Here is a 26,061-nt window from a genome sequence, read left to right as displayed (position 1 = left end):
CTGTAGCTACAGAAGCCATCACAGCAACTCTATTGCCCCTCTTCGCTAAGGTAGGTTGTGGGATAGAGGGCTGGCTAGATGCTGAGGTAAGTTTCTCAAAGTTTTGTTTTGGATTGTTATGGAAAGTGCTTAGAAAGAGTCCCAGCATGTTTCAAGGTGGTTCAGAAAATCAAAATTGATTATGAAGTGCCCAGCCATCACTAAATCTGCTAGAACAATGTCTTCACACCAGCTCTGGACCGTGTCTGCCTTACTGTTGGATTCCTTGGCCTTCCTCTGATGAAACCATCCTCCCAGTTACTGCAAGGCTGAGCTATACTGCCTCCTTGATTGAACTGTAGTGTAGTTTGGTCATGTCCTTCATCTCTAAAGTCAGCATTATGAATAACTACTCCAGGAACAGTGACAGACTCCCTGCTGCTGCATTTGCCCTTCTCCGCCTCTCTTTGCCAAAACTGCTGCTATAAGTTGCCCTCTCCCATGGGAGCAGGGACAAAGCTGAATGTGCAACTTGAGATGCTCACACTCACTCTCCCCTTCCTTTCTACCCCTTTTCTAGCCTTAAAATAGCTAAAAGCTCTAAATCTAAAAAGCATCCACACATGCTGCCATCGTAGTGCTTGTTCTGTGCTGAACAGGGTGGCTATGTGTGGTGCTCTATTCCTGCTGCCACTTCCCAGCAGGTATTAATGAGTCAGTATCAGGCAATTATAGTAGCAACTGGACCAGCTGAAAAAGTCAGGAGCAGCACTCTAAGCAGTAAACTGAAAGTGGTCACAGGTAATAATGGCAAGTGCCAAATTACAATACTGTCTAAAATACAGAGGTAAAGTCCCAGACTGGAAAACTAACTATGGAAAAAGGTAAAGGGACCCCTGACCCTTAGGTCCAGTCATGACCGACTCTGGGGTTGCAGCACTCATCTTGCTTTATTGGCCGAGGGAGCTGGCGTACAGCTTCCAGGTCATGTGGCCAGCATGACTAAGCTGCTTCTGACGAACCAGAGCAGCGCACGGAAACGCCGTTTACCTTCCCGCCGAAGCGGTACCTATTTATCTACTTGCAATTTGATGTGCTTTCGAATTGCTAGGTTGGCAGGCACAGGGACCAAGCAATGGGAGCTCACCCCGTCGCGGGGATTCGAACCGCTGACCTTCTGATCTGCAAGTTCTAGGCTCTGTGGTTTAACCCACAGCGCCACCTGTGTCCCAACTACGGAATAGATGGGCCCAAATAATGAACTACTTGTTCAAATCCATTTCCCACAAATACTTTAGTCAAAAGACAGGTTTTAAAAATGTAATTCCTTCCTAAAAACACAGTTCAAAAAGAGAGCCTTGACTTGTGGCTCAGGCAACAAGTCCATGTATATAACATGTTCCCATGCAGAGACAAATTCTGTCCATTTGTTACGTCAATAACTGCTCCGCAGAGAACAATGAAAGTTCTGCCAAATATACTTTCTTTTGCAGCAATCTACTCGAAATTCAATTTAATCCTAAAGGGAAAAAACAGCTTTTACAAAACGTTATGTTCCTATGAACTCAAGAGCAGCATTAGCTAGGATGTTCAGGTCAGGTTTTCTTCAGAAGAATTCACTATGAGCTCCCATGAAGAGCTTGATTACTAACATTTTATGCAAGTCAATGGATCACTTTGAGATTATTTCATTTTTAGAAAGAGATTCTTTTAATAGACACACACATTCTCTTCCAACATACTATAATTTGATGAAATGAGTCCTCAATATGTTCTTGCTGTAATGTTCTGCTCACAGAGAAGCCAAATTAAGCACCAAAAGGTTGAGATGATGTTTGAAACACTTGACCAGTTAGAGTTTTTGACCAGATAGGGTTTTTGAAAACTAAAATTGTAATATTTACTCCTCACTGAAAATAGTTCACCCCCTTCTTGAACACATGAGATCATGGCCAGAAAGTAAGTGCTTTATGTATAGTGCTACAGTTCATTCATTACTTCTCTTGAAGTATATGGTAGAAAAATCTAATAAAAATGATAATACTCCTTTAAACTGCAAATAGAAGCTGTAAGGAGAAATTTATTTTTCACTTGCCAAATGTCATACAGGTCACTGATTCGTGTAAACGAATTCTGTATAGATCTACACTCATAGTGTCGCCAGAATAAATATGTCAAGTTAACTTCTATGTAGTTTATTTCAAATATCAGCCATGCTATTATATTATGCTAAAGAAAAGGTGTGATTCACTGTACCAATTCTTAATACACCAGAAGCTGAAAGAAGTTCCTTTGGCTTGTCTTAGCCCATCAATTTATATATATAACGTCATTTCTTTCAAGACTTAAATACATGCAATCTCAATAATTTCAATGAATTTATGTTGCTTACATATGTTTGGGGCCCAATGTACAAAACCTTTGTTGTTTAGTCGTTTAGTCGTGTCCGACTCTTCGTGACCCCATGGACCAGAGCACGCCAGGCACTCCTGTCTTCCACTGCCTCCCGCAGTTTGGTCGGACTCATGTTTGTAGCTTCGAGGTACAAAACCTATTTAGGAACTATTATCTTATTTTAAAAATCCTAATGTCGCAAGAAAAAATATAGAGCTCTTTTTGTAGATACAAAAAAATAGATGTAGATACTTTAGGTCAACTGAACTGCACTAATTATGTTTACAGATGCTGAAGAAAAGCCTTCAAAATGTAATATTCTGGCCCAGCACAGTGAATTTCAGAAAGTAGCACTCTAAAGGGGAAATGGAGATAATGATTTCCCAAATGATCTTGACAACATAGCATCTTGGTCTGTCTGCATCCAGACAATCATGGAGATTAAGTCACCCAGTGCAGGAAAGGGTTTCTATCAAAGATAAATAGAACATGAGGGTGTCAAAGCAACACCTCTATTGCCCCTATTTCCCAAAACTGATGTAACCCAAGGATAGGGCAGGGCCAGTTCCCTTAAGCCAGGGTAGGAAATCTTTTTTTCTGTTAAAGGCTGAATTTCCTCAGAGATAATATACTGAGTGGCCATATGCCAGAGGTCCACAGGAGTAGGGTCCAAAGTGGGCAGGCACACACACTCTGCCAAGAAACAACAGGAGAAAACAACTTCCCCAAGCAAAGTGATCCTTGTTTCTTCACGCACCCCCACCTCACAACTTCCACCAGCTTAATAGGAATCTGCCCATGGCCACCTGACATTGGTCAGGGAGATTAACAGGTAAACAGGATTATGTGTCCATGCATACAGTGATGTGCAGGTGTGATCTGTTGATATGAGCACATACTTGAGAGTATTCATCTATGAATGTGTGGCTCTGTGTGAATTCAGCATACATATGTATCTTGGCTCATGGCAGGAGGAGGAGCAAAACTTTAATTCCTCCCTTTGTCCTCAACCTTCTACCTATCCCACATGCCTTTGCTTGTGGGCTTTTGAAAATAGGTCCCAGAGATCAACTGCAGGTTGCATAGAATGTGATGGCACATAAGGATGGAATTTCTCCTCCTTTCAGACAGTTCTTATATACATTCTAGCGGCAGCTAGACTGATGACTGGGAGTGGCCGCCGAGACCATATAACACCGGCCTTGAAAGTTGGCTCCCAGTACGTTTCTGAGCACAATTCAAAGTGTTGGGGCTAACCTTTAAAGCCCTAAACAGCCTCAGCCCAGTATAACTGAAGGAGCGTCTCCACCCCCATTGTTCAGCCCGGACACTGAGGTCCAGCTCCGAGGGCCTTCTGGCGGTTCCCTCCCTGCGAGAAGTGAGGTTACAGGGAACCAGGCAGAGGGCCTTCTCGGTAGTGGCGCCTGCCCTGTGGAACGCCCTCCTATCAGATGTCAAGGAAATAAACTACTATTTGACTTTTAGAAGACATCTGAAGGCAGCCCTGTTTAGGGAAGTTTTTAATGTTTGAAGTTTTATTCTGTTTTTAATGTTCTTTTGCAAGCTGCCCAGAGTGGCTGGGGAAACGCAGCCAGATGACGGGGTAGAAATAACAATTATTATTAAATTATTATTATTCTTTCCATCCACCCCAATTGGCAAGTCCCAATTTCATAAGATCAAATCCAATTCTCAACAATATTATTCAAACCTGAAATAAGTTTGGTTACTTGCCACTTTCATATAGAGGATAAAGGACAATTTTGTTGAAAAATAATGGATTCCCCCCCCCCCTAAAAAGGGGAGGGGGGAAGCTTGAGACAAATAGAGGCTGCAATCTTGAAAACTTTCCCGTTTCATCATTATATTGTAAATTTATGTAGTGATGTATTCTTTCCCCCTCAATGTTTATATTTAGATTAAACAATCATGGGTATTCACTGACAGTTTAGAGAAGGTACAGTGGTACCTCGCAAGAAGAATGCCTCGCAAGACGAAAAACACGCAAGACGAAAGAGTTTTCCGTTTTTTGAGTCATTCCGCAAGACGAATTTCCCTATGGGCTTGCTCTTGCGAGTTCTTGCGAGTTTGTTTCCTTTTTCTTAAAGCCGCTAAGCTGTTAATAGCCGCTAAGCCGCTAATAGCCACTAAGCTGCTAATAGCCGTGCTTCGCAAGACGAAAAAACCGCAAGACGAAGAGACTCGCGGAACGGATTAATTTCGTCTTGCGAGGCACCACTGTAAAGCTGTTTAACTTTATTTGTGTCAACAAACTTTGTGGGGAACTTTGCAAGTTGTTGTTTTTTTAAGTCACTAAGTTATTTTTGTGCATAATTGTATGCCACTAGTATATATCTCTGCACTGCCAGTGGCACTAGATCCAAACATCTCTGTCCTAGAACCAGAGGGCTCAACATCAGTCATTTGGGTACCATGCCAACCGCCTAATAACAAGAACTGGCAGGATCTAGCTGCACTTAGGAAGCGGGAGGGGCATGTGTGCTCATTTGCCTAGATCAGGGTCTGTCAGAGGCAGAAAGGGGTGGAGCTTCCAGCTCATAATTAAACTAAGCGGTTTCACAGCTGGAACAACCATTCCCTCCAAGCTCAGCATTCCTAACTGTGGAAACTGTCAGTTATATTCTGTAGCATATGAAGAACCACTGTTGCAGACATTATTATTAATCCTTCCTCAATTTATTTTCCTAATCAAGTGTATAGTAGACAGCCTCAACACAAATATATTACAGTATTTAGAAAGCGTTACATTGAGCAAGTCCTAAACCAACAAATTAACATGCTCTTGAATAAGCAAATCTATAGTCACAAGTAGTATTCATATTGCATTTCTTGTGCACTAACAGTACACAGAATGTACTGACAAGACTTCATTGGGAAAGATCCATCCAACTTAGAATTCATTCCTCTCAAAATACAGTAGTCAAACACAAGTGAAGAAAGGCAATTAAAAGAAGCACAGAAATTGAAAACTCATCTTAGGTGTAGTGGTTGAAAAAGTCAGGTCTGTTTAACTTTATTAAAACCACAGCAAAAAATAAAGGAAAATTACTATACAAACACAGCAGAAGAGACAATAGTATACTGGAGGGAAGGTTTATTTAAGTTGAAAGTGACCACGGTGGAAGAATAAATATATTAAATAAGTTTAGATTGGAAACAATAAGGAGGTTTCTAAAACAAGTAAAGATGTAACAACCTGCCCAATTCTAAAACCTCAGATTGAATCATTTATTCAAATATTTCTATCCCATTTCTCAAAGACTCTTGAGGTAGCTAACTACATACACAATAAATATTTAAAACAGAATAAAAGCCAGACATTTTGTTCCACAAAGCAGATCCAGCAGAGGCTCCCATTTAAGGAAATGGAAATGGAGGCCTTTCCCCATGCAACCCACAGTGCCGCCACCCCATGCCAACCCTCCAGAGCAGATTTTATAAAATTGCAGGGGGAAGGGGCAATTGGTGAAACCGCCACCTCTCCTCTGCCAACAGAAGCATACTCTGTTAGCAGAGTTCCACTCTAGTAAGGCAGAATCCATACCATTTATCTAGCGTTATGAAATAGATTAAAAATAAAATAAAATCTCTATCCACTTTCTCCATGAAATGCATAAATTAAGAGGGCACTTCCTGCTTCCCACTGCAAGCATGGTGGAATCACAGGTGCTCCTAAATAGTGAGGCATGTAACAGGTGACTGTTCCTATTTGAGCATGCCTGTAACTATAGATGGCAGCCAATAAGAGAAGTTTTCTCTGGTGCTAAATTTGCCTGACCACTACAGAGTAGGGTGTAAGCAGCCCTCACTTGCTTATAAATACCATAATGAAATGTAAAAAGTAAGTTGCCATTGAGACACACTGGCATTCTTGGAATCATGGAATATTCAACAGTATCTACGTTGTCAAGCAACATGCAGTCAACTTACTGGCATGGAACACTTCAGAGACTCACACATGAGAACTTAGAAATATAAATATTAGAATAGCCTCCCCTCTCTAAAAGACGACAGCAAAAACCCCTAATTGCTATAATATACTGTTATTTGGATAGATTTACACAAGCCTATGTTACTTCAATCAAGTGCCTCAGTCAGATCCTGGTTATTCTGTCATCAGCTATGAGCAGTCAACTTTATGTTCCCTCATGCAGTCTACCTGACCCATATTTCCTACAGAAGGGAGGACTCCTAACTAAATACTATTCTAACCTTGATCTTTGACCAGTAAAGTGAAAGCTTTAGAGACCTTATGACTCTTCCTAAAGCTAACTGTAGTTATGGGCCCCACCAGCCCTACCTGGTTGATGGAAACCAGGGCAACAGTATGTAATTCCAACAATGTTAAATACAAGCAACACTGTTTGAAGTGCTTTCCATCAGAAAAGTTCTCTTAGGGGGCAGAATGTCAGAAAGCATTGGAACACATGGCTTTTCCACAGGCTTCGTGCTTTCAAAGAAAAAAAGCAAGAAAGTAGCCCACTCAGTTCCAATAACTGCCATGGTCTCTCTCAGCCTTTCCATTGCAATAGCTTGTTATTTGCTGCTCTTCCTTTTCTTCAAGGTCAGAATTTTCTTTATTATGATTCTGCTTTTGAGACCAGAAATTCCCAAATGCTTCCAGTGAGGGAGTAGCCCTGTTTCTTCATTTGCTTTTCCCCTTTCTTCTTCAGGAAAAATGACCTGTTAATGAATTTCGCAATACCTGATTAGAGTCACTAAATACCATCATGATTAATAGTGATGGTCTAAAACATCTTGCCCGGATAAGCAAACCTCAAAAGATGGGTATTAGAAAATGAGATCACTGCAAATCTAAAACTATGAATTTTCTTGCATAGAACATTTTTAATCAAGAAGAAATACTATAATGGAGTCTCAATGAATCTACCCTGCCAGTGTTCAAACAGCCCATATACTTCCACCCAAATCTGGGTAATTCTCCCCTCTCACAGAAGGTGCTTGTGACAGGCAATGCATTCAGAGGGAGAGGGGAAATTATGTTGCACACATGGCATTTGCAAAGGCACCCTTTGGATCCAATGCAATGTTTCTATTTACATTCGTGGAAATTTTGGGAGGCTTTTAGTATCAACATTTATTGCATCACTGCAGGTACAAGTAACAAGCAAATATTTACAATTAATTTTCAGACAGACAAAACTTAACCCAGGCAAAAACTGTATTATTTTCTCCCCAGTCATAGTCTCCACTGACAAAACAGACAAACACCATTAGACCAAACAGAAAACACAGCATACAAGTTGTCTTTTGCTGATTTAAAGCGCAAAGACAGCAACAACTACAGCTGAAAGCATACTGAAAGAGTAATGCTTGTTCCTGCTGTGCTAGTCATGTGAATGTGGGTCTGTATCTCATAATTATCTGAACATGATCACCCATGGCAAAAAATGTTGCTGCATCTGGCAGCTACTGTTCTTCCCTACAAGGGCCAAGGCAGTGGTCTAAAGGCACGTAGTGCAGCAACCTTTCTGAAGCTAAGCAGGTCTGTTTAGTGCACAAAGATGACAGAGCACCTGGGAAACCTATATATGCTGCTCTGAATTATTATTAAAGAGGTGAGATGAGTGTACAGTATGCATTTTTGTTGTGTACATATCTTTAAAAATAATTAGAGTATGTAGAATCATAGAATCATAGAATCATAGAATTGGAAGAGACCACAAGGGCCATCGAGTCCAACCCCCTGCCAAGCAGGAAACACCATCAGAGCACTCCTGACATACGGTTGTCAAGCCTCTGCTTAAAGACCTCCAAAGAAGGAGACTCCACCACACTCCTTGGCAGCAAATTCCACTGTCGAACAGCTCTTACTGTGGAATTTGCTGCCAAGGAGTGTGGTGCAGCACAAACAGAAAAAGAACAAGGCAGGTAGATATACACAGCAAGGGTGCTGTTTTTTTCTCAGATGTGGCCAATACAAGCAGTAAAAATGCCAAGCAGAATTCAAGGGAGAAACCTTGCCACCGGTGTCTTGAACGTCAGTGGCTAATACCACTCCCTTGTAAGAATTCCAGAACAGAGGGGGACTCTACCCAGTGGTAATGGTAACATTCTGACTTGCAATTACACATGTGCAGAGTGCCACTGCCTCCTCCTCTCTAAAAACAAACATACACATCCATTATTCTCTGCACATCTAAGGAAAGGGAATGAGATTCCGTGTAAGGCGGCCCAAGTATGACTTTCAGGCAAGACTTACTCCATAACTCTTGTTTAGAAATTAAGCCATACCACATGACACAAGGTTTTGAATTCATGTTTCATTTGAGCCAGAGCACATCAGAACATATCTGCATGCATGGCTCAGTCCTGCTCATGTGCAGAGTTCATCACACCAGACTTATTATACTCAACCTCTATTATGTCAGAGATTTAGGAGAGTATCTTCCAGGTGTAGGGAAGGATGTGGAGTCATATCCAGACAGTATCAGAGCCCAAAAGTTTTCTTTTAGAAATTCACTGACAAACTCACAAAAGAGCAAGGCAGAAATAATAGTGGCAGGGTTTACCTCCATTCCTTTGCATTCAATATATAATAAAAAAATTCCTTCCAGTAGCACCTTAAGGACCAACTGAGTTAGTTCTAGGTATGAGCTTTCGTGTGCATGCACACTTCTTCAGAATCTTCTGAAGAAGTGTGCATGCACACGAAAGCTCATACCTAGAACTAACTCAGTTGGTCCTTAAGGTGCTACTGGAAGGAATTTTTTTATTTTGTTTTGACCATGGCAGACCAACACGGCTACCTATCTGTAACATTCAATATATATTCCTTGCTAGGGGTTCCCACACACTTTTTCTGGAAATACTCTGGGAAATACTCTGGAACTGGACATGGCCCAGATCTACCTTAATCATAATAATAATAATAATAATAATAATAATAATAATAATAATAATTTATTACTTAGACCCCACCCATCTGGTCAGGCCTCCCCAGTCACTCTGGGTGGCTTCCAACAACCTTACCTGTCCTGTCCCACCCGCAACAGCTGCTGCAGCTTTTAATAAGTGAATTTGGGGAAATGCTTAATACAGAGTTCGTTGCAAACACATACACAAGCCATCCCACCATTTCTACTTCCAATTCCCCAATTTTTAAAAAAGCAAGATAATTAAGTAAAAAAGTGGATATTTATAACAGAAAGAGACCCACTGTTGCTTGCTTGTTCTTCTAGCAAGGTCACAAAACAAATACTGGACTAAATGAAAAGAAAGGCCCTCAGAGTAAGAAGCACCCCCTGCTAATTCTTGGGCCTTCAAGAAAACAGCTCTGAGCATACTTAGAACCAATTTATGATTCTGTTAGGCCAATGCCACCACCACACTAGGCTGTTTCTGACGCAATTCTGACTCCTGTGCTGGAGAGTTGATTGACAGAAATGCCTCCGTATAATAAAAGGGAGCAAAAAATGTGTTTGGGACAGGAAAGAGTGTGTGACTTTGAAATTTTGAGGATTTTTTTTTTTTAAAAAAAAGCTTTATATTTTCCCTGGGAAGGCTATGCCCCAGTGGACCCACCTTACCTGACTATATTCATTGCCTCTTATATGTGAGTCAGCTCTAAGGACAAACAGAAGTGGTGCAGTGGTATGTTTCTTTTAAGACATCAGCATTTTTTTGTTGTGTAAATAGCAGCACTATGGGGAGTGGGAAGGGGAGTTTTAACTCTTTCTCCCCTGCTTGTTCCTGACTATAAACATGCATCTCTAAAGATGTCAGGAGTGCTCTGATGGTGTTTCCTGCTTGGCAGGGGGTTGGACTCGATGGCCCTTGTGGTCTCTTCCAACTCTTTGATTCTATGATTCTATGATTCTATGAAAGATGCTGTTTGCTTTTCAAGAAAAGCCACCAATGGCTGCTCGGGTTTCTCCTATTCACATCATGAAAAAGGCACATGTTGCAATTCATGCAACTACATCACATCTAGTTTGGCCCTTAGTGTTCAAGCTTTCACACTAGTCAATTCTTCCTTCTTCCTTCCTAAAAAGTTGATGTGTATTACTTAAAAACTGCACCCCCTTTTACCAATGTAATATATCTCTTAAATACTAGGATCAAGAAGTTTCCTTTAAAGCATATTTCCTGGGAGAGGGGAGAGAGAACAGGCCTTTTGAGGCAACTAAAAAGTAATTAACTTATTTCTTGTCTAGGGCAAGTGTTCTGAAAAAGCACTAAACTGCATTTGGGTTGAGGGATGCTTTACAAAAGTACAAACTCAGAAGAGACAGTGGCTTAAGTGAATCAGTACACTCCAGGAGAGCTGAAGTTCAGTCAGAGGCAGCATTCAAAAAACCCCAGGTGCCCGGTTTGTTTTGTGACTGGTGCAGGTCCAATTGTGACCACATGGAGATCTCTGGATGCCAGGTTGGCAACTGACATCTCCATCTGGCCAACTCCTGCAGCTTTCTTAAGCAGGTAAGCCGAAGAGCTCATTTGTTGATTTATATCCCACCTTCTTCTCCAAGGAGTATGTGGTTCACCCCGTCCTCAGTAAATCCCTACAACGACCCTGTGAAGTAGGTTAAGAGGGGATTTGAACCCTGATCTCCCAGGCACTAGTCCAACACTCTAACCAGTACATCACACTGGCTTCCAAGAGTACTTATGGGGCAGCTATATAAATTAAGTAGGTAAATAAAATATGAGGGAAGCAAAATGTCAGAGAGAAAGATCTGAAATATTTTCCTTGAAGCTTAAATTTCTATTATTCTGGGTTGTTTTATTTGACGTTTTAAAGTATTGCAAACTGCTTTGATATTTTTTCTTTAAAATATAAAGCAACATAGAAATGAAATGAATAACAACAACAAATCACATTGCAAAAAAAGGTGCCTAAACATTCCATTGTGGCAACCACAACCTAGGTTTAAGGTGCTTAGCTTATTTGGTGATTAGCTTATATATCTGAGTTTCTAACACTGGTCAGAGAGATGGGTATCAAACTCTCACCTCTGTCAGACTTTGGTCAAATCATTACCTCTCAGTCTGAATTTTCCATATCCAAAAGAAGGAAATTATAGCATGACTGTGAGAACAAAACACAAATTAGCACTACCAGGCATTTTGAAAATCAGAAGCGCACTCTCTATACAAGGTTTTATTGAGGATGCAACTTTTATTAAGCAATTTAGTAAAAGCCTGAAAAGCTAACCACTAAGAACTGAGTTTGATTTATGGCAGAAGTGGGGGACTTCCAACCCAGGGGCCAATTTGGCCCCACCAGGGGATCCCATTTGGACTGTGAGACCATTTCCCCTAAACTGCTGCATTGGGACCCACGTAGTGCAGAGCTTTCTAAACTGTGTGTCATGACACGTTAGTGTGTTGGCTGCAGTATGTAGGTGTGTGGTGCAAACGCTCCCCATGCTCCTCCAGGGACTGGAAAGAGGTTAGTTTAACCTCCAGTTTGCTAGTAAAACTAAATTACTGTGTCGTGAAATGAATAATGTCTAAGAAGTGTGTCACCGACATGAAAAGTTTGGAAAGATCCACACTAGCGGGTCGCAGTCTAACGCAAGGTGGGTAATAAAAAGAACACTAAAGGGTAAAGGTAAAGGGACCCCTGACCATTAGGTTCAGTCATGACCGACTCTGTGGTTGCGGCACTCATCTCGCTTTATTGGCTGAGGTAGCCGGCGTACAGCTTCCGGGTCATGTGGGCAGCATGACTAAGCCGCTTCTGGCAAACCAGAGCAGCGCACAGAAACGCCGTTTACCTTCCCGCCGGAGCTGTACCTATTTAAAAAGAACACCACTGCCATGCAAATACATGGTAAAAGATTAAGAAATGGGTCCCCAAATGCATGTTTAGGTCAAAAGTGGATCCAGGATCTGAAAGGTCTATAGATATCTGCTCTAAACCACACACCCCGCCTATCTGATGATGCCAATGATTTCATCAGCTGATGGGCGGGATCTTCTTGGAAAGCTTGTCCTGCACTGATTTCTTCAGCCTCTGAAAAGGATCAGCATCAGATAAAAAACTGAGTTTGCTTTCTTTCACTTCACATACAGCAAGCAGACCCCTTTTACTTCATTGCTGCTCAATGGAACAGTCCTAGCCAGAGCCAATGTCTGCTTTATGTGGCATCATAGTGACATTATGTGATTGACAGGTAAACTGCCCTACCCACCTGTCAAAGATGGCCTGCAGACTGAAGCCAGATAAAGACCTGACCCCCAGAACCAAAAAAGTTCCTTGCCACCTGCTTTATGATGCGGGGAGGATTGCAAGTGCTGCTTACACTTGACAGCAGTTTTTGAGCTCTTGTACATCTTATGGCAGGGAAAATCTTGTTTTCTAGGATTCACAAATGAAAGTAAATCAACTGATATGCTTTCTAAAAAAATTAACTTTTATTAATTATCTGTATGTGATTGCCTGCAAAGGAAGCGGCATTGTAGGTAAAAGTCCTGTATCACAATACTTTACTTCCTCCCAAATAAAGTAAAAATAAATTTTGCATACTGGCATTCAGAATAGGTTGTATTATCCTGGAATGAATCCTATGGATCTACTTCAATTCTGAACATTTTTCTAATATTAAACACAAAAACAGTAGGTGGAGACTAGAATAGAAAGCTCTGGTTTGTTCCTCAAGATATATTTAGATGTGGGATCAAAGGCTTCCTATAATCAACCTCCCTTACAAACAGCTTTCCAACCTGCCAGGGTGGCCATTATGCACCAGTATCAATCTCAAAGTTGTTGCTACATGAACTATTGCTTGTCCAGTCCAGCTTGTACCATATACAGTCACATATACAGCCAGAAAAGCAAGAAACAAGATAGGGGATTAAATTCCTTTATTGCGTTGAGGTGTTTTGCAGTATGGAACTGTCACTATCCCTGCCCCCCCCCAAAAAAACTCCTACTGTGTTTTTGTTCTGTGTTAGAAATCACAGAGTGGGGGAGGGAGGGAGAATGGCTTACTTCAGTGTTTCCTTATTCTTGCTACAGTTGTAACTGGGAGTAATGCCTCCCTCTAGCTAGTACTTTAAGTATTGTTGCCTGAAAAATCTATTCTTTCAGGAAGGCAGCGGAAGGGTAATCACATTTACTATAGCAAGGAGCACTTAAGTTCCGAAATGCATTCTGAAAACGGGGAAGAGAGGCGCACACAAGAATTTGGTTCAGTGGATGACATAAACACATACTTCACTCCCCTGTAAAAGGATTAATCTTGCAATTTACAGTCTCATCCTGTGAACGTATATTCTGAGTTAAGTCCCCCTGAATTTCATAGAGCTTATTCCGAAGTAAGAGTGCATAAGATTGGGGCCCTAGCGTATAAAAGCATAATATAAAAACAAAGAGCGCCCATCAGAAAACACTTTCTATATGAACATGAAGTTTTGCTGTTCGTGTCAGCAGCAGATATTTAGAAATTCAAAGGGACGGTAAACAAAACTGCTCTAGTTACATAACTTTATCTACTAAAGAGGAAGACTTCCTATCTCAAAGCGTACTGCGCACTATATTGTTGTAAAGTTATTAAAATTCCTAACTCACCATCTTGTTTCACACTTAAAGTAGGCCATCTCAAAATGCAATAAAGTTTTGAAAGTTAGGAACGACGATCCTAATAACAGTTTTCATCTTTCTTCAGGTCCTCTCCCCCTCCCCCTCCCCCGGGATTGAAAACTTGACTGCTTTGATATTTAACAGTACCTCAAAAATAATCCTGCAGTATGATCTAAAGCTGGTTTGCAGCTTCTGACAATGAAGTGCACATTTCCTAAGTGACACGCTGTCAGTATAGGAGAAGTTCCAAAGCTTAAGTAAGCGTATTTAGCAGGCTGAGCATTTACTATTATCAGCCTTGTATTTAAGAAAGTAGCCTGCTAGTCATAGGCAAATGCATGGAATTCCATGCAGCCAACTGAGCAGGCTGGTGGATGAGTTCAGATCACTCCATCCCTTCTCTGCCAAGCCACTAGACTTCCACGCTAGTTGTGGTGTAGACACAGTGGGCACTGGGCAGGCAGAGTGAGGACTGTCCCTCCTTCATGAGTCTTGCTTGATAAAAGGTAAATGTTGTTAAGATGCCAACCGCTTGTGTTTCTACGCTGGCTGCATGGTAATATCTGCATGTTATTTGCAAGCTAATCACTTTTTAAAACAGCTCTTACAGAAATACTAGAAACTGCAACTCAATGAAAAGATAAAAATTCATCACAATAGCCACATTATGCTTTTCCCCTATGCACAGAACACTTGTGATTTATCCAGAAAACACTTCTGTAAGAAGAAAGAACTAGCAGCTACTACCCATTATGATCTATTTCTGCACAGCAATATTAAGTTTTTAATTTTCCTCTTACATGACTTTTAAAAAGACTGTCAAATCAGGCCAGAAAACCAAGCTTTATACAAAATTTGCTCCACCTAATACCACAGCCTCTCCATCAATATACAGCCTTCTCTCCCTGGCTCAACATATGAATTGGTAAGTTAATATGACTCATCTATTGGCATTGCATCAAACTTGCCCTGAAACAATCAGGGGCCCTCTGCACCAGCTAAAGAATTTACTGACACACACATTATTATGCCAACTTCAAAGAACAAATCACCAATATTAACCTTAAAAACTTTTAAGTAACCGACTAGATTTGCCTTCAATGCACAACTAGTTGCTAACATTCTGATCATTCATTCACTGGAAGACTCTGTTGCATTTTAGGGGCCTGGTAATTATTCAGCATCACAAGTTAAAGCTGCTGCCTCTTTAAAGTCTCAGAAAGAATGTTAGCCAATTCTTGCTGGCTGTTTCCTAGGGACTAGCATAGTTCATGACACAGAATTAAGAAACAAAACAACCTTTACTGAAGAAAATTAGGACAGAGACTGAAGTGGCAGACATATCAGCATAACGTTATGATGTGTAGGATTCCATGAGGTAAAGCGTTTGCCATTCTGCTTTTAACCATGTTCCATCTCATTTCAACCTCTTTTAAAATAAAAACAAAGTTAATGCTGACAGTATTGGATTCAGGCCACAGTGACCATGACCCAGCTTGATTCAGTTACTTTTCAAGTAGTAAGCAGCAGAAATTGTTGAAATCAGTTCTTTAAAAAGAAACATGATGCCTGCTTGAGCTCCATCTCCTGTAACTAGGAAGTTTAACCACAATGTAGAACTACAGTGGATTTTGTCCCCATCAGTGCACCACCACATGCGCTAGGTTGAGCTGAATGTGAGAGAGCATACTCCAGTTAAAAGCTTCGTTATGGAGTATCTATGTAACAAGCTCACACAGGGCATTCTAGAAGAGCAAAAGTTTGGCTATTCCAGATGCTAGCATACAAACTGGTGTTTTTTGGGGTGTGTGGAGAATATCAAGCTAATCCTTACCAAGACCACCTGTAGGCTTTCAAAATTCTTCTTTTTTGTTTTATTTACATGTATTTATTTGTAACATATTACGTATAATAAGGTAAAGGTAAAGGGACCCCTGACCATTAGGTCCAGTCGTGACCGACTCTGGGGTTGCGGCGCTCATCTCGCTTTATTGACCAAGGGAGCCGGCATACAGCTTCCGGGTCATGTGGCCAGCATGACTAAGCCACTTCTGGCGAACCAAAGCAGCGCACGGAAACGCCGTTTACCTTCCCGCTGGAGCGGTACCTATTTATCTACTTGCACTTTGACGTGCTTAACAGATGCCAAATAATGCAAAAGTAGGAAGGAATATCTAGAAGTAAACATATAGGAACAGATTTCCATACAAAAATCAACCATAATAAATTAATATCACAACGTTCCAAAGGAACACTAATGGGTTTACATTACCCTGTACCTTATTATTCCAGTACATTATAAAAAGGCTCCACTTCTTGATAAATACATTATATTGTTGTCTTCGCCCCTCTGCTTCTCACTGAGCTTTCAATATCTGAACCCCCAGGGAGAAAGTCATGGGCATTGGTACACACTTGGGAGTGCCTTAATTTAATATTTTACTTCATACTGAGGATATTAAGTTTTTGGTAAGATAAACAGGCAGTGGTTTACAGTGTGGGCAGTGGGGGAGAGCAGGTAGGAAAATAACACTATAGGATTTTCCCTCCATTACTGCAATACAATAGAGTTGAACTTCACCCAGTGAGCACTCTAGGCCACCCTCTGCCCTGTTATAAGCGATTCTATGACAAAGCAGTTTTCCACAGATGACTGTTCACACTTTTCTTAAGAACATTCATACAGGGAGATTTCACTGCCTTCCATAAAATGTTATTCCATTGCTGAACAACTCTAGTAGCGAGGAAAGTTTGTTTTAAATACCTCTTTCCCGAATGCTACCATTGTATCTTGCATCAATGGAAAGGTCTGTTACACTATTATGTTTGATTCTTCCAGCATCTGGGAGGCCGAAAGTAAAAAGTGTTGGAGGGGTTCAGAACTCTTTGAATATTGAGAGAAGGTGAAGCTGATTCCAACACACAGTGATTTGATGTGCATAGGTTCTGCCAATTCCACTGGTGCACCCTCAGTTCACCCTCATTAGGGGAAAATGGGGAAGGAACAGGACAGGGAAGGGGGGGAAGCAAAGGTAACATTACAGCCTGCTCCAACTGAGCAGTCCCCTCCTCCTGCACAGGGTCACTTGGCACCAACTGCCCTGTGGGACGGATCTTGATGAGCTGATAAGGTTTACTGTCATCTAATGGTAATGTTATTATTGTAGTAGTAGTAGTAGTAGCAGTAGTAAGCTGCCTTGGAAGGATCATTATCATTAAAGATGGGATACTATATAAATAATTGTATTACATTATGAACAACCTCCCCACAGCATATAAACAACTGCAACTCCACAGTAATGTTACCTATAATTCTAGTGCACTAGTTTGGATAGAAATAGTAAGTACTCCTAACTGCCTTTTCTAAACAGCAGCTCGATTCACAAAGGCTTTCTGCACAGAAATAATTAAACCTATGCCCCAGCCATATACCAACACAGTTAAAAAGTAAAGTACCACCATTCATAATGCAAAAGCAGTAGTTATATTCAGCACAAAAAAATAAAAATCTGTACATGACACTTGGTATAACTCTCAAAATGGCCATGACAAATATCTTAGGTGGGAAAGCACAAGGAAATACAATTTACAAAAGGTCACAAGACATTTATTTGTGTCTTCTACTGGCTCAAGTCAGAAACGGAACTTCATTAGAAATTCCCTCTTAGCCTATAATGCACATGCACATTTAAAGCTTTTGTTCTAAACTGAACCATTGTTAAATATTTAAAAGGCACAATGCAAAACCACAATTTGGCAATTGGGGGTAACCTCAGAAGTCATGCACCCCCATCTTCCCCCATCACCTACTCCAGCTACAGATCGAATGAAAACCAAAGTGGCAAACAATGGTCAGCACCTTGAATCCAACCAATAACCAACCAGATTTTCAACTGCGAGCCTAGGCACAATGGAGCCATGGGTAAGGTGGGGCAGATATGACATTAGTTGCAACAAAACACAGGACAACAGTATTGGGATTTAAAGAGGCCACAATTTTACAGATGTCAGAACTTTTTGGTGCCGGCATCGGTTTTGTATCCTAACATCAACTAGCCTGACTCCTGGCAGATGCTTAGCAGGGTTAACCAAGGCTGAAGGTTGCCCTATGATGTACATCAAATTGGGCTAACCCCCCTGCCCAAGGATCTCGTTAAAGGGTTACCCTGATACTGTGGAGCAGGGTGAGGTCCGCCCACTCTTGCTCAATGAAAGCTAAGAATCCAACCCAATGCCTTATCTGCCATAATTTGTGACCGTTGCTATGAGGTAGGCAAAGCCCCCAGACAGGCCCAATTGGTCTGCACGCAAATGAGTCTGTCTGGCCCTGAATACAGTGACCGACGGCTTCCTCAGCACAGCTCTCCCATGGGACGTGCCTGCATACTATTGGGCAGCCCAAAAACATATGGAATAAGGGAAGAGTGAGCAGGGAATCTCAAGATGAACTGAGGCTGGGACCATGGTACAACTGGCTTTTATAGCCAGGGAGCGGACTAGAGGGAATTTTTTTTCCCTTCTGGTCCACACCCAAGGCACGCCTTGGGTATTGATACCCTTCTGGTATCAGAAGGCACGCCTTGGGTATTGATACCCTTCTGGTCCACACCCAAGGCACGCCTTGGGTATTGTCCACACCCAAGGCACGCTTGTATTATGATACACCCGCAACTGGTCGCAGCCACAGATGAGCCCCAGCATACAACACAGCCAGCAGAGGAGGAAAAGTTGAGAGAAAGGGGGGCATCCAGCCACAGCTGTTAAGGCCAGCAACTTCCACCTCCCACCATGTGGAAGTAAGCGGGATTTTTAAAAAAGAATCAGATGCATCTGGAGTTCAATAACTAAACCTAGTATCTTATTTTGACAGGCACATTGTAAGAAGCGTGATCATTTCATTTGTGCAACACTTCGAATGTCCAATGTCTTCCTACTTCTACATTAGTCTGCCTCACAAATTTCCAGCACCACATTGCACTAGATAAACTTTATCTATGACTGGTGCATCCAATATTTATTTTTGTTTTGCTATATACATCAAACCAGAGCCAAAAAGTGTTGGATGCCCACACTTATTTTCACACATGGAAAAAAAATTAGCAGTTTTTGTGGTAGCTGGGAGAAGACGTATCTTTAGAAGATGCTATTAAAAATATACCAGTTTCCCTACCTGTTTCTCACTCAAAGCTGTGATTTTGGCTTGGAGTTCATGAAGCTGCTTCTTCAGATCAGCATTCTGTTTAGAAAGGGAGAGAAAAAAAGTATCTGTGAGAAAGCTCTTTCAATTCTTTATAAAGAATAGTAGTAGGACTCTAAAACTCATAGGAATGCTATAAATAAAGCGCCTCTAGGTTGTAACCAATGGGATTGCTTAAACAGCACAACAGTGAAGCCTATTTGAACTGCCTGGTGCTACAGTTTTATGGCTCTTTTCAATATTTAGCATCATTTGGGTGGCATTTTCATGTATTTCATGAAGACACGAAATGCCATTTAAGACTTAATAAACAAGGACATCAAGGAGTACCCTACAATATGCTCCACATTTTCTTTCAGTGATGTGCACCACTAAAGAAAAATGAAATTATTTTTAAAGATACATCTAACATTAAACCACCACCACATTCCAAAGGCTATTTCACACTTAAAACCTTCTGAACCAGAATGTGCCTATAGTATACATGAGGTGAAAGAAAATGAATGCACCTCCAATGTTACAATTTTGGTGAACTAAATAAACAAACCACTACCTTCCTCGTGATATGGTTTTTAAGAATCTTCTTGTGAACAAAACAATGTCAGAAATAATATTGAGACCGTTTACTTAATATATGATCTGATGAACTTTTCTATTTCACTTTGTGAAAAATGCAACAAGAGGAATGTTTGTATACTGAGTTCAGGAATGAAGAGTGTGAACAAAACATATTTACCTGTGGATCCTGCTTCATTTGGGCAACCAGTTTCTAAAATAGAAGACAGTGGTATTAGTATTGCATGTGCTTTACTGAAAGTTCTGCAAGCAAAACCTATACAGTGCTCCTTGACTAAAACTGGATTTTTCAATAAAAGGTGTTGCTTATTTCTGCCACCCTTATTCACATGTTTAAGTATGCTGCTACTAGGGATAAAGCTGGGTAAGCTAAACCTAAACTACAATCTTAAACTAATATAAAAAGCAACACAGACAATCAGTTCGGTTGTAAAAAAAGCTATCTATATAATAAAAAACTACAGAATTTCCTTCATGTGGTCTTGGTTGAGGGACAGAAGTCAAAGAACAAACTTTGCTGCATCCCTTGCCCTGCTTCTTTGTGCTACTTTTCTATACTTAAATTGTAAGTCAGAAAGCAGGGGCTTGTTACTGGTGTTAGCAAAAGCACCTAGTATTTTGGTGTTTTACAAATAAATGAAAACAATACTTCTGTAAGAACTGGCACTTCAGGTTAAGTTTCCCGCCTCACACACAAAAATCTCCAAAGAACCTAATAAACTCCTCAGGTATTCTGCTTCTCTGGGTACTTTTTCATATTTTTAAAAAGTCAGTATAAAACCAAGTGGCATAGGATGTTTATTACATCTGGGATAGCACATTAGAAATATTCCCTCTGACCACTTGATCCTTGGTCTTGATACGAAGCTTATTCAGTGATTTTAAAAGGCTTGATGGCAATTAAACTGTGTAATCCAGCTAAATTACAGGAGATAATGGCTTGAATAGATAAATTAACTTCTCATAGCATTATAAATCTGCTAGGTTAATACATATAGAATATGTGTTTGATCTATCAAAATTAATTAAATTGGCACTAGTAAACAATTTTGCACTATACCGATATGAGGATTTAGTGATCTTTCCCACAGTTCCTAACAATACTTTCACTCTATATGAGCAGCACGACAACATCATTCTAAATAAAACGGTATACTGCTGAGGGGCGGGGGGAATTGATGTCCCATTTGGTTACCTCTCCCCAACACATGAGCACACAGAGAGAGTAGTTTTTGGAAGCAGAAATGCACTATCTATAATAGTCTCCTCATGTCTCGCCTGACAGAACACACTTTCATGCAAAGAACACAGGTACCATTGAATTCAAAGGAGAGGCTTGTGCTTTAAAGCAGAAAGGTATTGACGATTACATTCCCACAACTATTTAATGCTGAAGTTATTCTAATTCTGGGGTGAGCGAAGTCTGTCAAAATTTGCTTTTGATGTATTTAATAATACTTTCTTTTGTAGGTTAATAATTTGAATTTAGAGGGACACAAACTCTGAATTGTCAAAATTGCAGGAATGGACAAAATAAACCTGAGATGCATTTTTCATCACCCCACAGTCACTTGTTAGAAGATTTGCAGCTTTCTTTCTTTCTTTTTTCGTTCCTATCCATCTTTCTTGTTTGAAAGTGACAAAGATGCTAAGGGATCAAAAATGGCAATGAGCATGTGAACTCTGTTTATTATTCTGTCAAGGGCTGACAGCGCTCTGATGAGTGTGTGGCCAAAGCAAGGGGGGAGGAGACTGACCTGGGAGAGGGTGTCAGCAATTATGCGGTTCAGTGCCACTCATGAGGCAGGAGCCAGAGCAGGGGGGAAGAGGAAGGAGCACGGCTGTTAGGGATGAACAGGGGGTGACACAGGACCTGCCAGAGGTGGAGGAAGAGGCTGATCAGGTCTCACCATCCTCTATGCCATTGTCTTCTAGAAACAGGAGGAACTTGAAGAGGGAAGAGTTGTTGTTTTCTGTGTGTGTTTTTTCCTCGTTCTTTTTGTATGTTCCGTTTTTGTTTGTTTGTTTGTTTGTTTGTATAGTGTTATTTTGGATTTAATGTTTGTAATTTTTGTTATGATTCTGCATTGAAAATAAAATTTAAAAAAAGAAGAAGAGGGAAGACCCACAACCACTACCATGCAGATGTCTCAGGTTATGTGTGTGCAACCCGTCAGAGAAGGGTATATAAGAAGAAGAGTTTGGATTTGATATCCCGCCTTTCACTCCCTTTAAGGAGTCTCAAAGCGGCTAACATTCTCCTTTCCCTTCCTCCCCCACAACAAACACTCTGTGAGGTGAGTGGGGCTGAGAGACTCCAAAGAAGTGTGACTGGCCCAAGGTCACCCAGCGGCTGCATGTGCAGGAGCGGAGACGCGAACCCGGTTCCCCAGATTAGGAGACTACTGCTCTTAACCACTACACCACACTGGCTCCCTTATAAGCCAGCGGGGGGTGGGGGGGTGGAGTTCATGGTCCCACTGTTGTTGCAACGCTCCACAGGGCCCAGACGTGTGGGCAACTGCCTAGAGGCTAGAAGCCCATGTGTACATGGAGTACAGTGGAAACTGCTGTAAATGTTTCTCTTGTCAATAAAGACTTAACTATCAGACGTGTGCCTTCCTTAGCTGGGGTGGGGCCAGTACATAAACCTATACGTAAAGACTTAGACCCAATACTTACCTCCCTCCACATGAGTGGAAGTGCTTCCAATATTCATTTACCGGGGGGGGGGGGGGTTGTCTCCCTATCCAACAGCCACTTGTGCCCACTGGAAAACTGCCCCAGGACAGTAAGGCTTTTCCAAATTGTATGCAATGTCATGATGTGAGAGAATGAATGCCTCACCCACAACCTGTACATGAGTGGTGCTTACGTTTGTGCAAGCAAAGTCTTGAATTCAACCCAGCAAGAGTCGTATACATGTGAAAGACTGAGGCTTTCACATGCTGTTTAACTATATCCAGTATCCAGAGCTGTATGTATTGCCTTGGTTACTGAGTTGGAACTATGCATGAAAGACAATCACAGAGTTAGTGCTATCAGCTTTGTAGTGCTGATCTCCAGTTGGAGATGATGACTGACACAATCAAGCTGACCTGACAAACCATATAATGGGTGGATAATTGTTTTCAGACGCGTACATATGTTGCTCCCTGAAAATGGTCTGTTTTTTGCAGACTCTATATTTAGAATTAAAATATTTCAGTTCCAGCTATATCTGCATACATGAAAGCTTGCAGATCACTGACACAATAGTCTTATACAGCACATACAAACCAGATAATCCCATAGAGTTCAAGTGCACCTAGTCACAAATAAACGTGTATATGATTGCAACTATGTGAAAGATCCATCAACTACATCTCCCCCCAAAAAACTTGTTATTTCAGTGCTAATTCTACTACTTCAAATGCAAACTCAAACTCTTAAGAGATTATCCTGGACAAGTTTGACATGGTTTGGTAATCTGAAGGCAAGAGCTGTTGGCCGTTATATTTACATGTCCTGCATAAGGGCAAGCCATGCACAACTTGTGAAGAACTGTTCTCCATATTTTGTTTTGTCGTAAATGTCTCACTTCTGTAAATAATTCCACACAACCATTTTTCTCAGTCTGCATATAAGTCAGTGTTACCAGTGAGCTGGTCAACTACATGAGAGAAATATTTATTTATGTACAGACCCACAGCATCTACCTTAACGTTAGAAAATGGTGTCAGAATTGTCTACAAGAGCTTTGATTTAGTCTGAAAAGAACTCAGGTCTGAGAGGATAAAGTTGACTGTGCAGCTGAATTTACATTCAGAGATACCCACAATGCTGTTAGCAATGTCTATGCAAACAATGCAATCAATGACAGGATCTGTCTAGCAAAGATTATTTGCTATAAAAATATGTTCAATGAATATCCCAAGTCTGATGGATCTTTCACAATTACAAAAAACTATACAAATTTACTCGGGACTAGTTCCCACTGACCTTAGTGGGCCTCACCTGCTCCATTTGGGGTGTAGGACTCTGTACTTTCTGAGCAATTTGCATGTTTCCATGTGCATAAATGTTCTCCACAGCGTAGGGAGGAAGAGAGGGGTAGAATGTCCCACCATGCAAGGAGAAATTCTTGCACTGGTGGAATTTTCATTTAGCGCTATGTTAGATTCCATTCAAATTATTTTTATACTGAGCTTTTGCATAAATTACATAAAAGTTCCACAAAAATTGAACCTACTAAGAAGTAACACAGAAATAGAGGCTGGTTTATTGCTTTGACATTAGAAACAGGCTGGAAATTGTCAAACTTGAGTTCTTAAAACAAGTACACTGTACAATAAGTAAACCATGCCTGCCATCTATTGTTTAGAGTTAACCATGTTGAAATCTAGAAGTAAACCACTTTGAAATATACCCAATGTAAAATATAACTGATCCACTGGCTCATAATATATTTTCAACACAGTCATCAGAACTGAATGAACTGGAAGACAGAAAATTCAGAGTATATCTTTGTTTGAGATTCTGTCCTGCCATGCTATGCAGCACATATGAGAAGCATATCATCTTTTTTTAATAAAAAAAAGAAGAAGAAGAGGAAGAGTTTGGATTTGATATCCCGCTTTATCACTACCCTAAGGAGTCTCAAAGCGGCCAACATTCTCCTTTCCCTTCCTTCCTCACAACAAACACTCTGTGAGGTGAGTGGGGCTGAGAGACTTCAGAGAAGTGTGACTGGCCCAAGGTCACCCAGCAGCTGCAGGTGGAGGAGCGGGGAAGCGAACCCGGTTCACCAGATTACGAGACTACCACTCTTAACCACTACACCACACTGGCTCATCCCAAAAAAAATCTGGAATGTAGCCTATAACATGTATAGGCTGTTGCCATGTTTCAACAAACCACAATTGTGAGGATGGCAGTCAAAGCCATTGTATATCAGGCAGGCACTTTCTCTTACTTTTCAGTGGCTCTTTCAACAATACTTTTAAATAGAGATCTTTATCCCAATTGGTAACTGTACTGGATCTGAATTGGTTTTATGTATGTGCTGCTTTTTGAGACTGTTTTTATATTTATAATTGATGTTGTTGTTTTTAATGTCTTACATATGCAATTGCTTTAACTGTTTTTATACATATACCGGTAATTTTTTATATATATGTTTTTATTATATTGCAAATTGCTTTGGGATAACTCAGGGGAAGCAAATCCTAACCACCACCACAACACAACACCACCACCACCCTGAAAATAATAAACCACCACCCTGAGCCTTGGCATTGCTTAGAGGATCCTCAACACTTGAATTAGAGACCATTTCGCACCAGCTCAGGCAGGGAGATAGTAGACAGCAAGATGGTCAGTTCACAGAATTCTCTCATTTGTCCTTACTGTTCCACACCTACTACAAACACTTAAAATTGGGACTCAGCCAGAATTAGATCCTGGAGGGAAACTAGAACCCCTATACACTATAGCAATCTTACCTAACCTATGCTGGGGGTTCACCAAAAACCCAATTGACACAGCTGAAAATGTTCCTCACAGCTCAGCTGCCCAGGTCCTGATAATAAATGTAGGCCAGGTTGGTTCTAATGACTCTTTTCTAAAGTTATAAGAATTGTCTTAAAGGTGTTTCTTCAGAGGAAAAGCTTGTTAACTTAGTAAGATTCTGTCCTTAGAGCTATGAAAATCCAAACACGAATAAGACTCAATTTTTTTAAAAAAAATAAAAAACACCCGCTTTCATCTACAAACATGCTGTATTTACTATTTTCAAAAGTTCTACACAAAACTTCCCATGAAATCATTTTAGCAACACCTACCTACCCACTAGAATGCCCTCTCAGTAATATCAGACAAGCACTATCTCTATTATCTTCTTGGTGACTATGGAAGATCTTCCTTTGCCCCCATAAGCCTTTTAAATGAAGGTTTTATTTTGGATTTTATATACGTGTGTAAAGTTGATATTTGTAAGTGAAGTTTCTGTTGTTCAAGATGTTGTTCATGAAAAACAATTCATAAATGAAATGAAGTCAATATAGTCCACATTTCTTTTTCTTTTTAATGTTGTATAAGGATTGGAGATGTTAAATTCAGAGTCAATAGTTGCAATTTATGAGCTGAAAAGGGAGGAGAAAGATTGTAAGACCTGTTGCAGCTACTCCATTTGTTTGTTGTATGCCCGTTTGTTGTATGCTTGCTCTGTTTATCATACTTTGGGAAAACTTGGATTGTGAGTTCAGCTAATAGAGAAAACTATGAGTTAGAGAGACTAGAAAATATTGGGACAACAAAAACAACTAAGCCCTTTAATCACTTTTTTATCTTTATGAATTGTAAT

The 26,061-nt window shown here is 40.6% G+C and overlaps 1 protein-coding gene across 5 annotated transcripts in view; it reads right to left on the bottom strand.

The window, feature by feature from the left end:
- The window catches only part of PHF21A (PHD finger protein 21A), a 128,360-nt gene that overhangs the window by 54,032 nt on the left and 48,267 nt on the right, over positions 1 to 26,061 (bottom strand). For all 5 annotated transcript variants that reach the window (XM_081834970.1, XM_081834969.1, XM_081834968.1 and 2 more), the window contains exons 4-5: positions 19,879 to 19,911; positions 19,116 to 19,181 (exon numbers count right to left, since the gene is read on the bottom strand). In XM_081834970.1, coding sequence (XP_081691096.1) covers positions 19,116 to 19,181; positions 19,879 to 19,911 — 99 coding nt within the window. The remainder of the gene's footprint in view (positions 1 to 19,115; positions 19,182 to 19,878; positions 19,912 to 26,061) is intronic.

This window comes from Podarcis erhardii, assembly GCF_964252035.2.
Source record: "Podarcis erhardii genome assembly, chromosome: 1".
NCBI lineage: Eukaryota > Metazoa > Chordata > Lepidosauria > Squamata > Lacertidae > Podarcis > Podarcis erhardii.
Note: the sequence above shows the minus strand (reverse complement) of the source record. Positions and strands in the feature narration are given on the sequence as shown.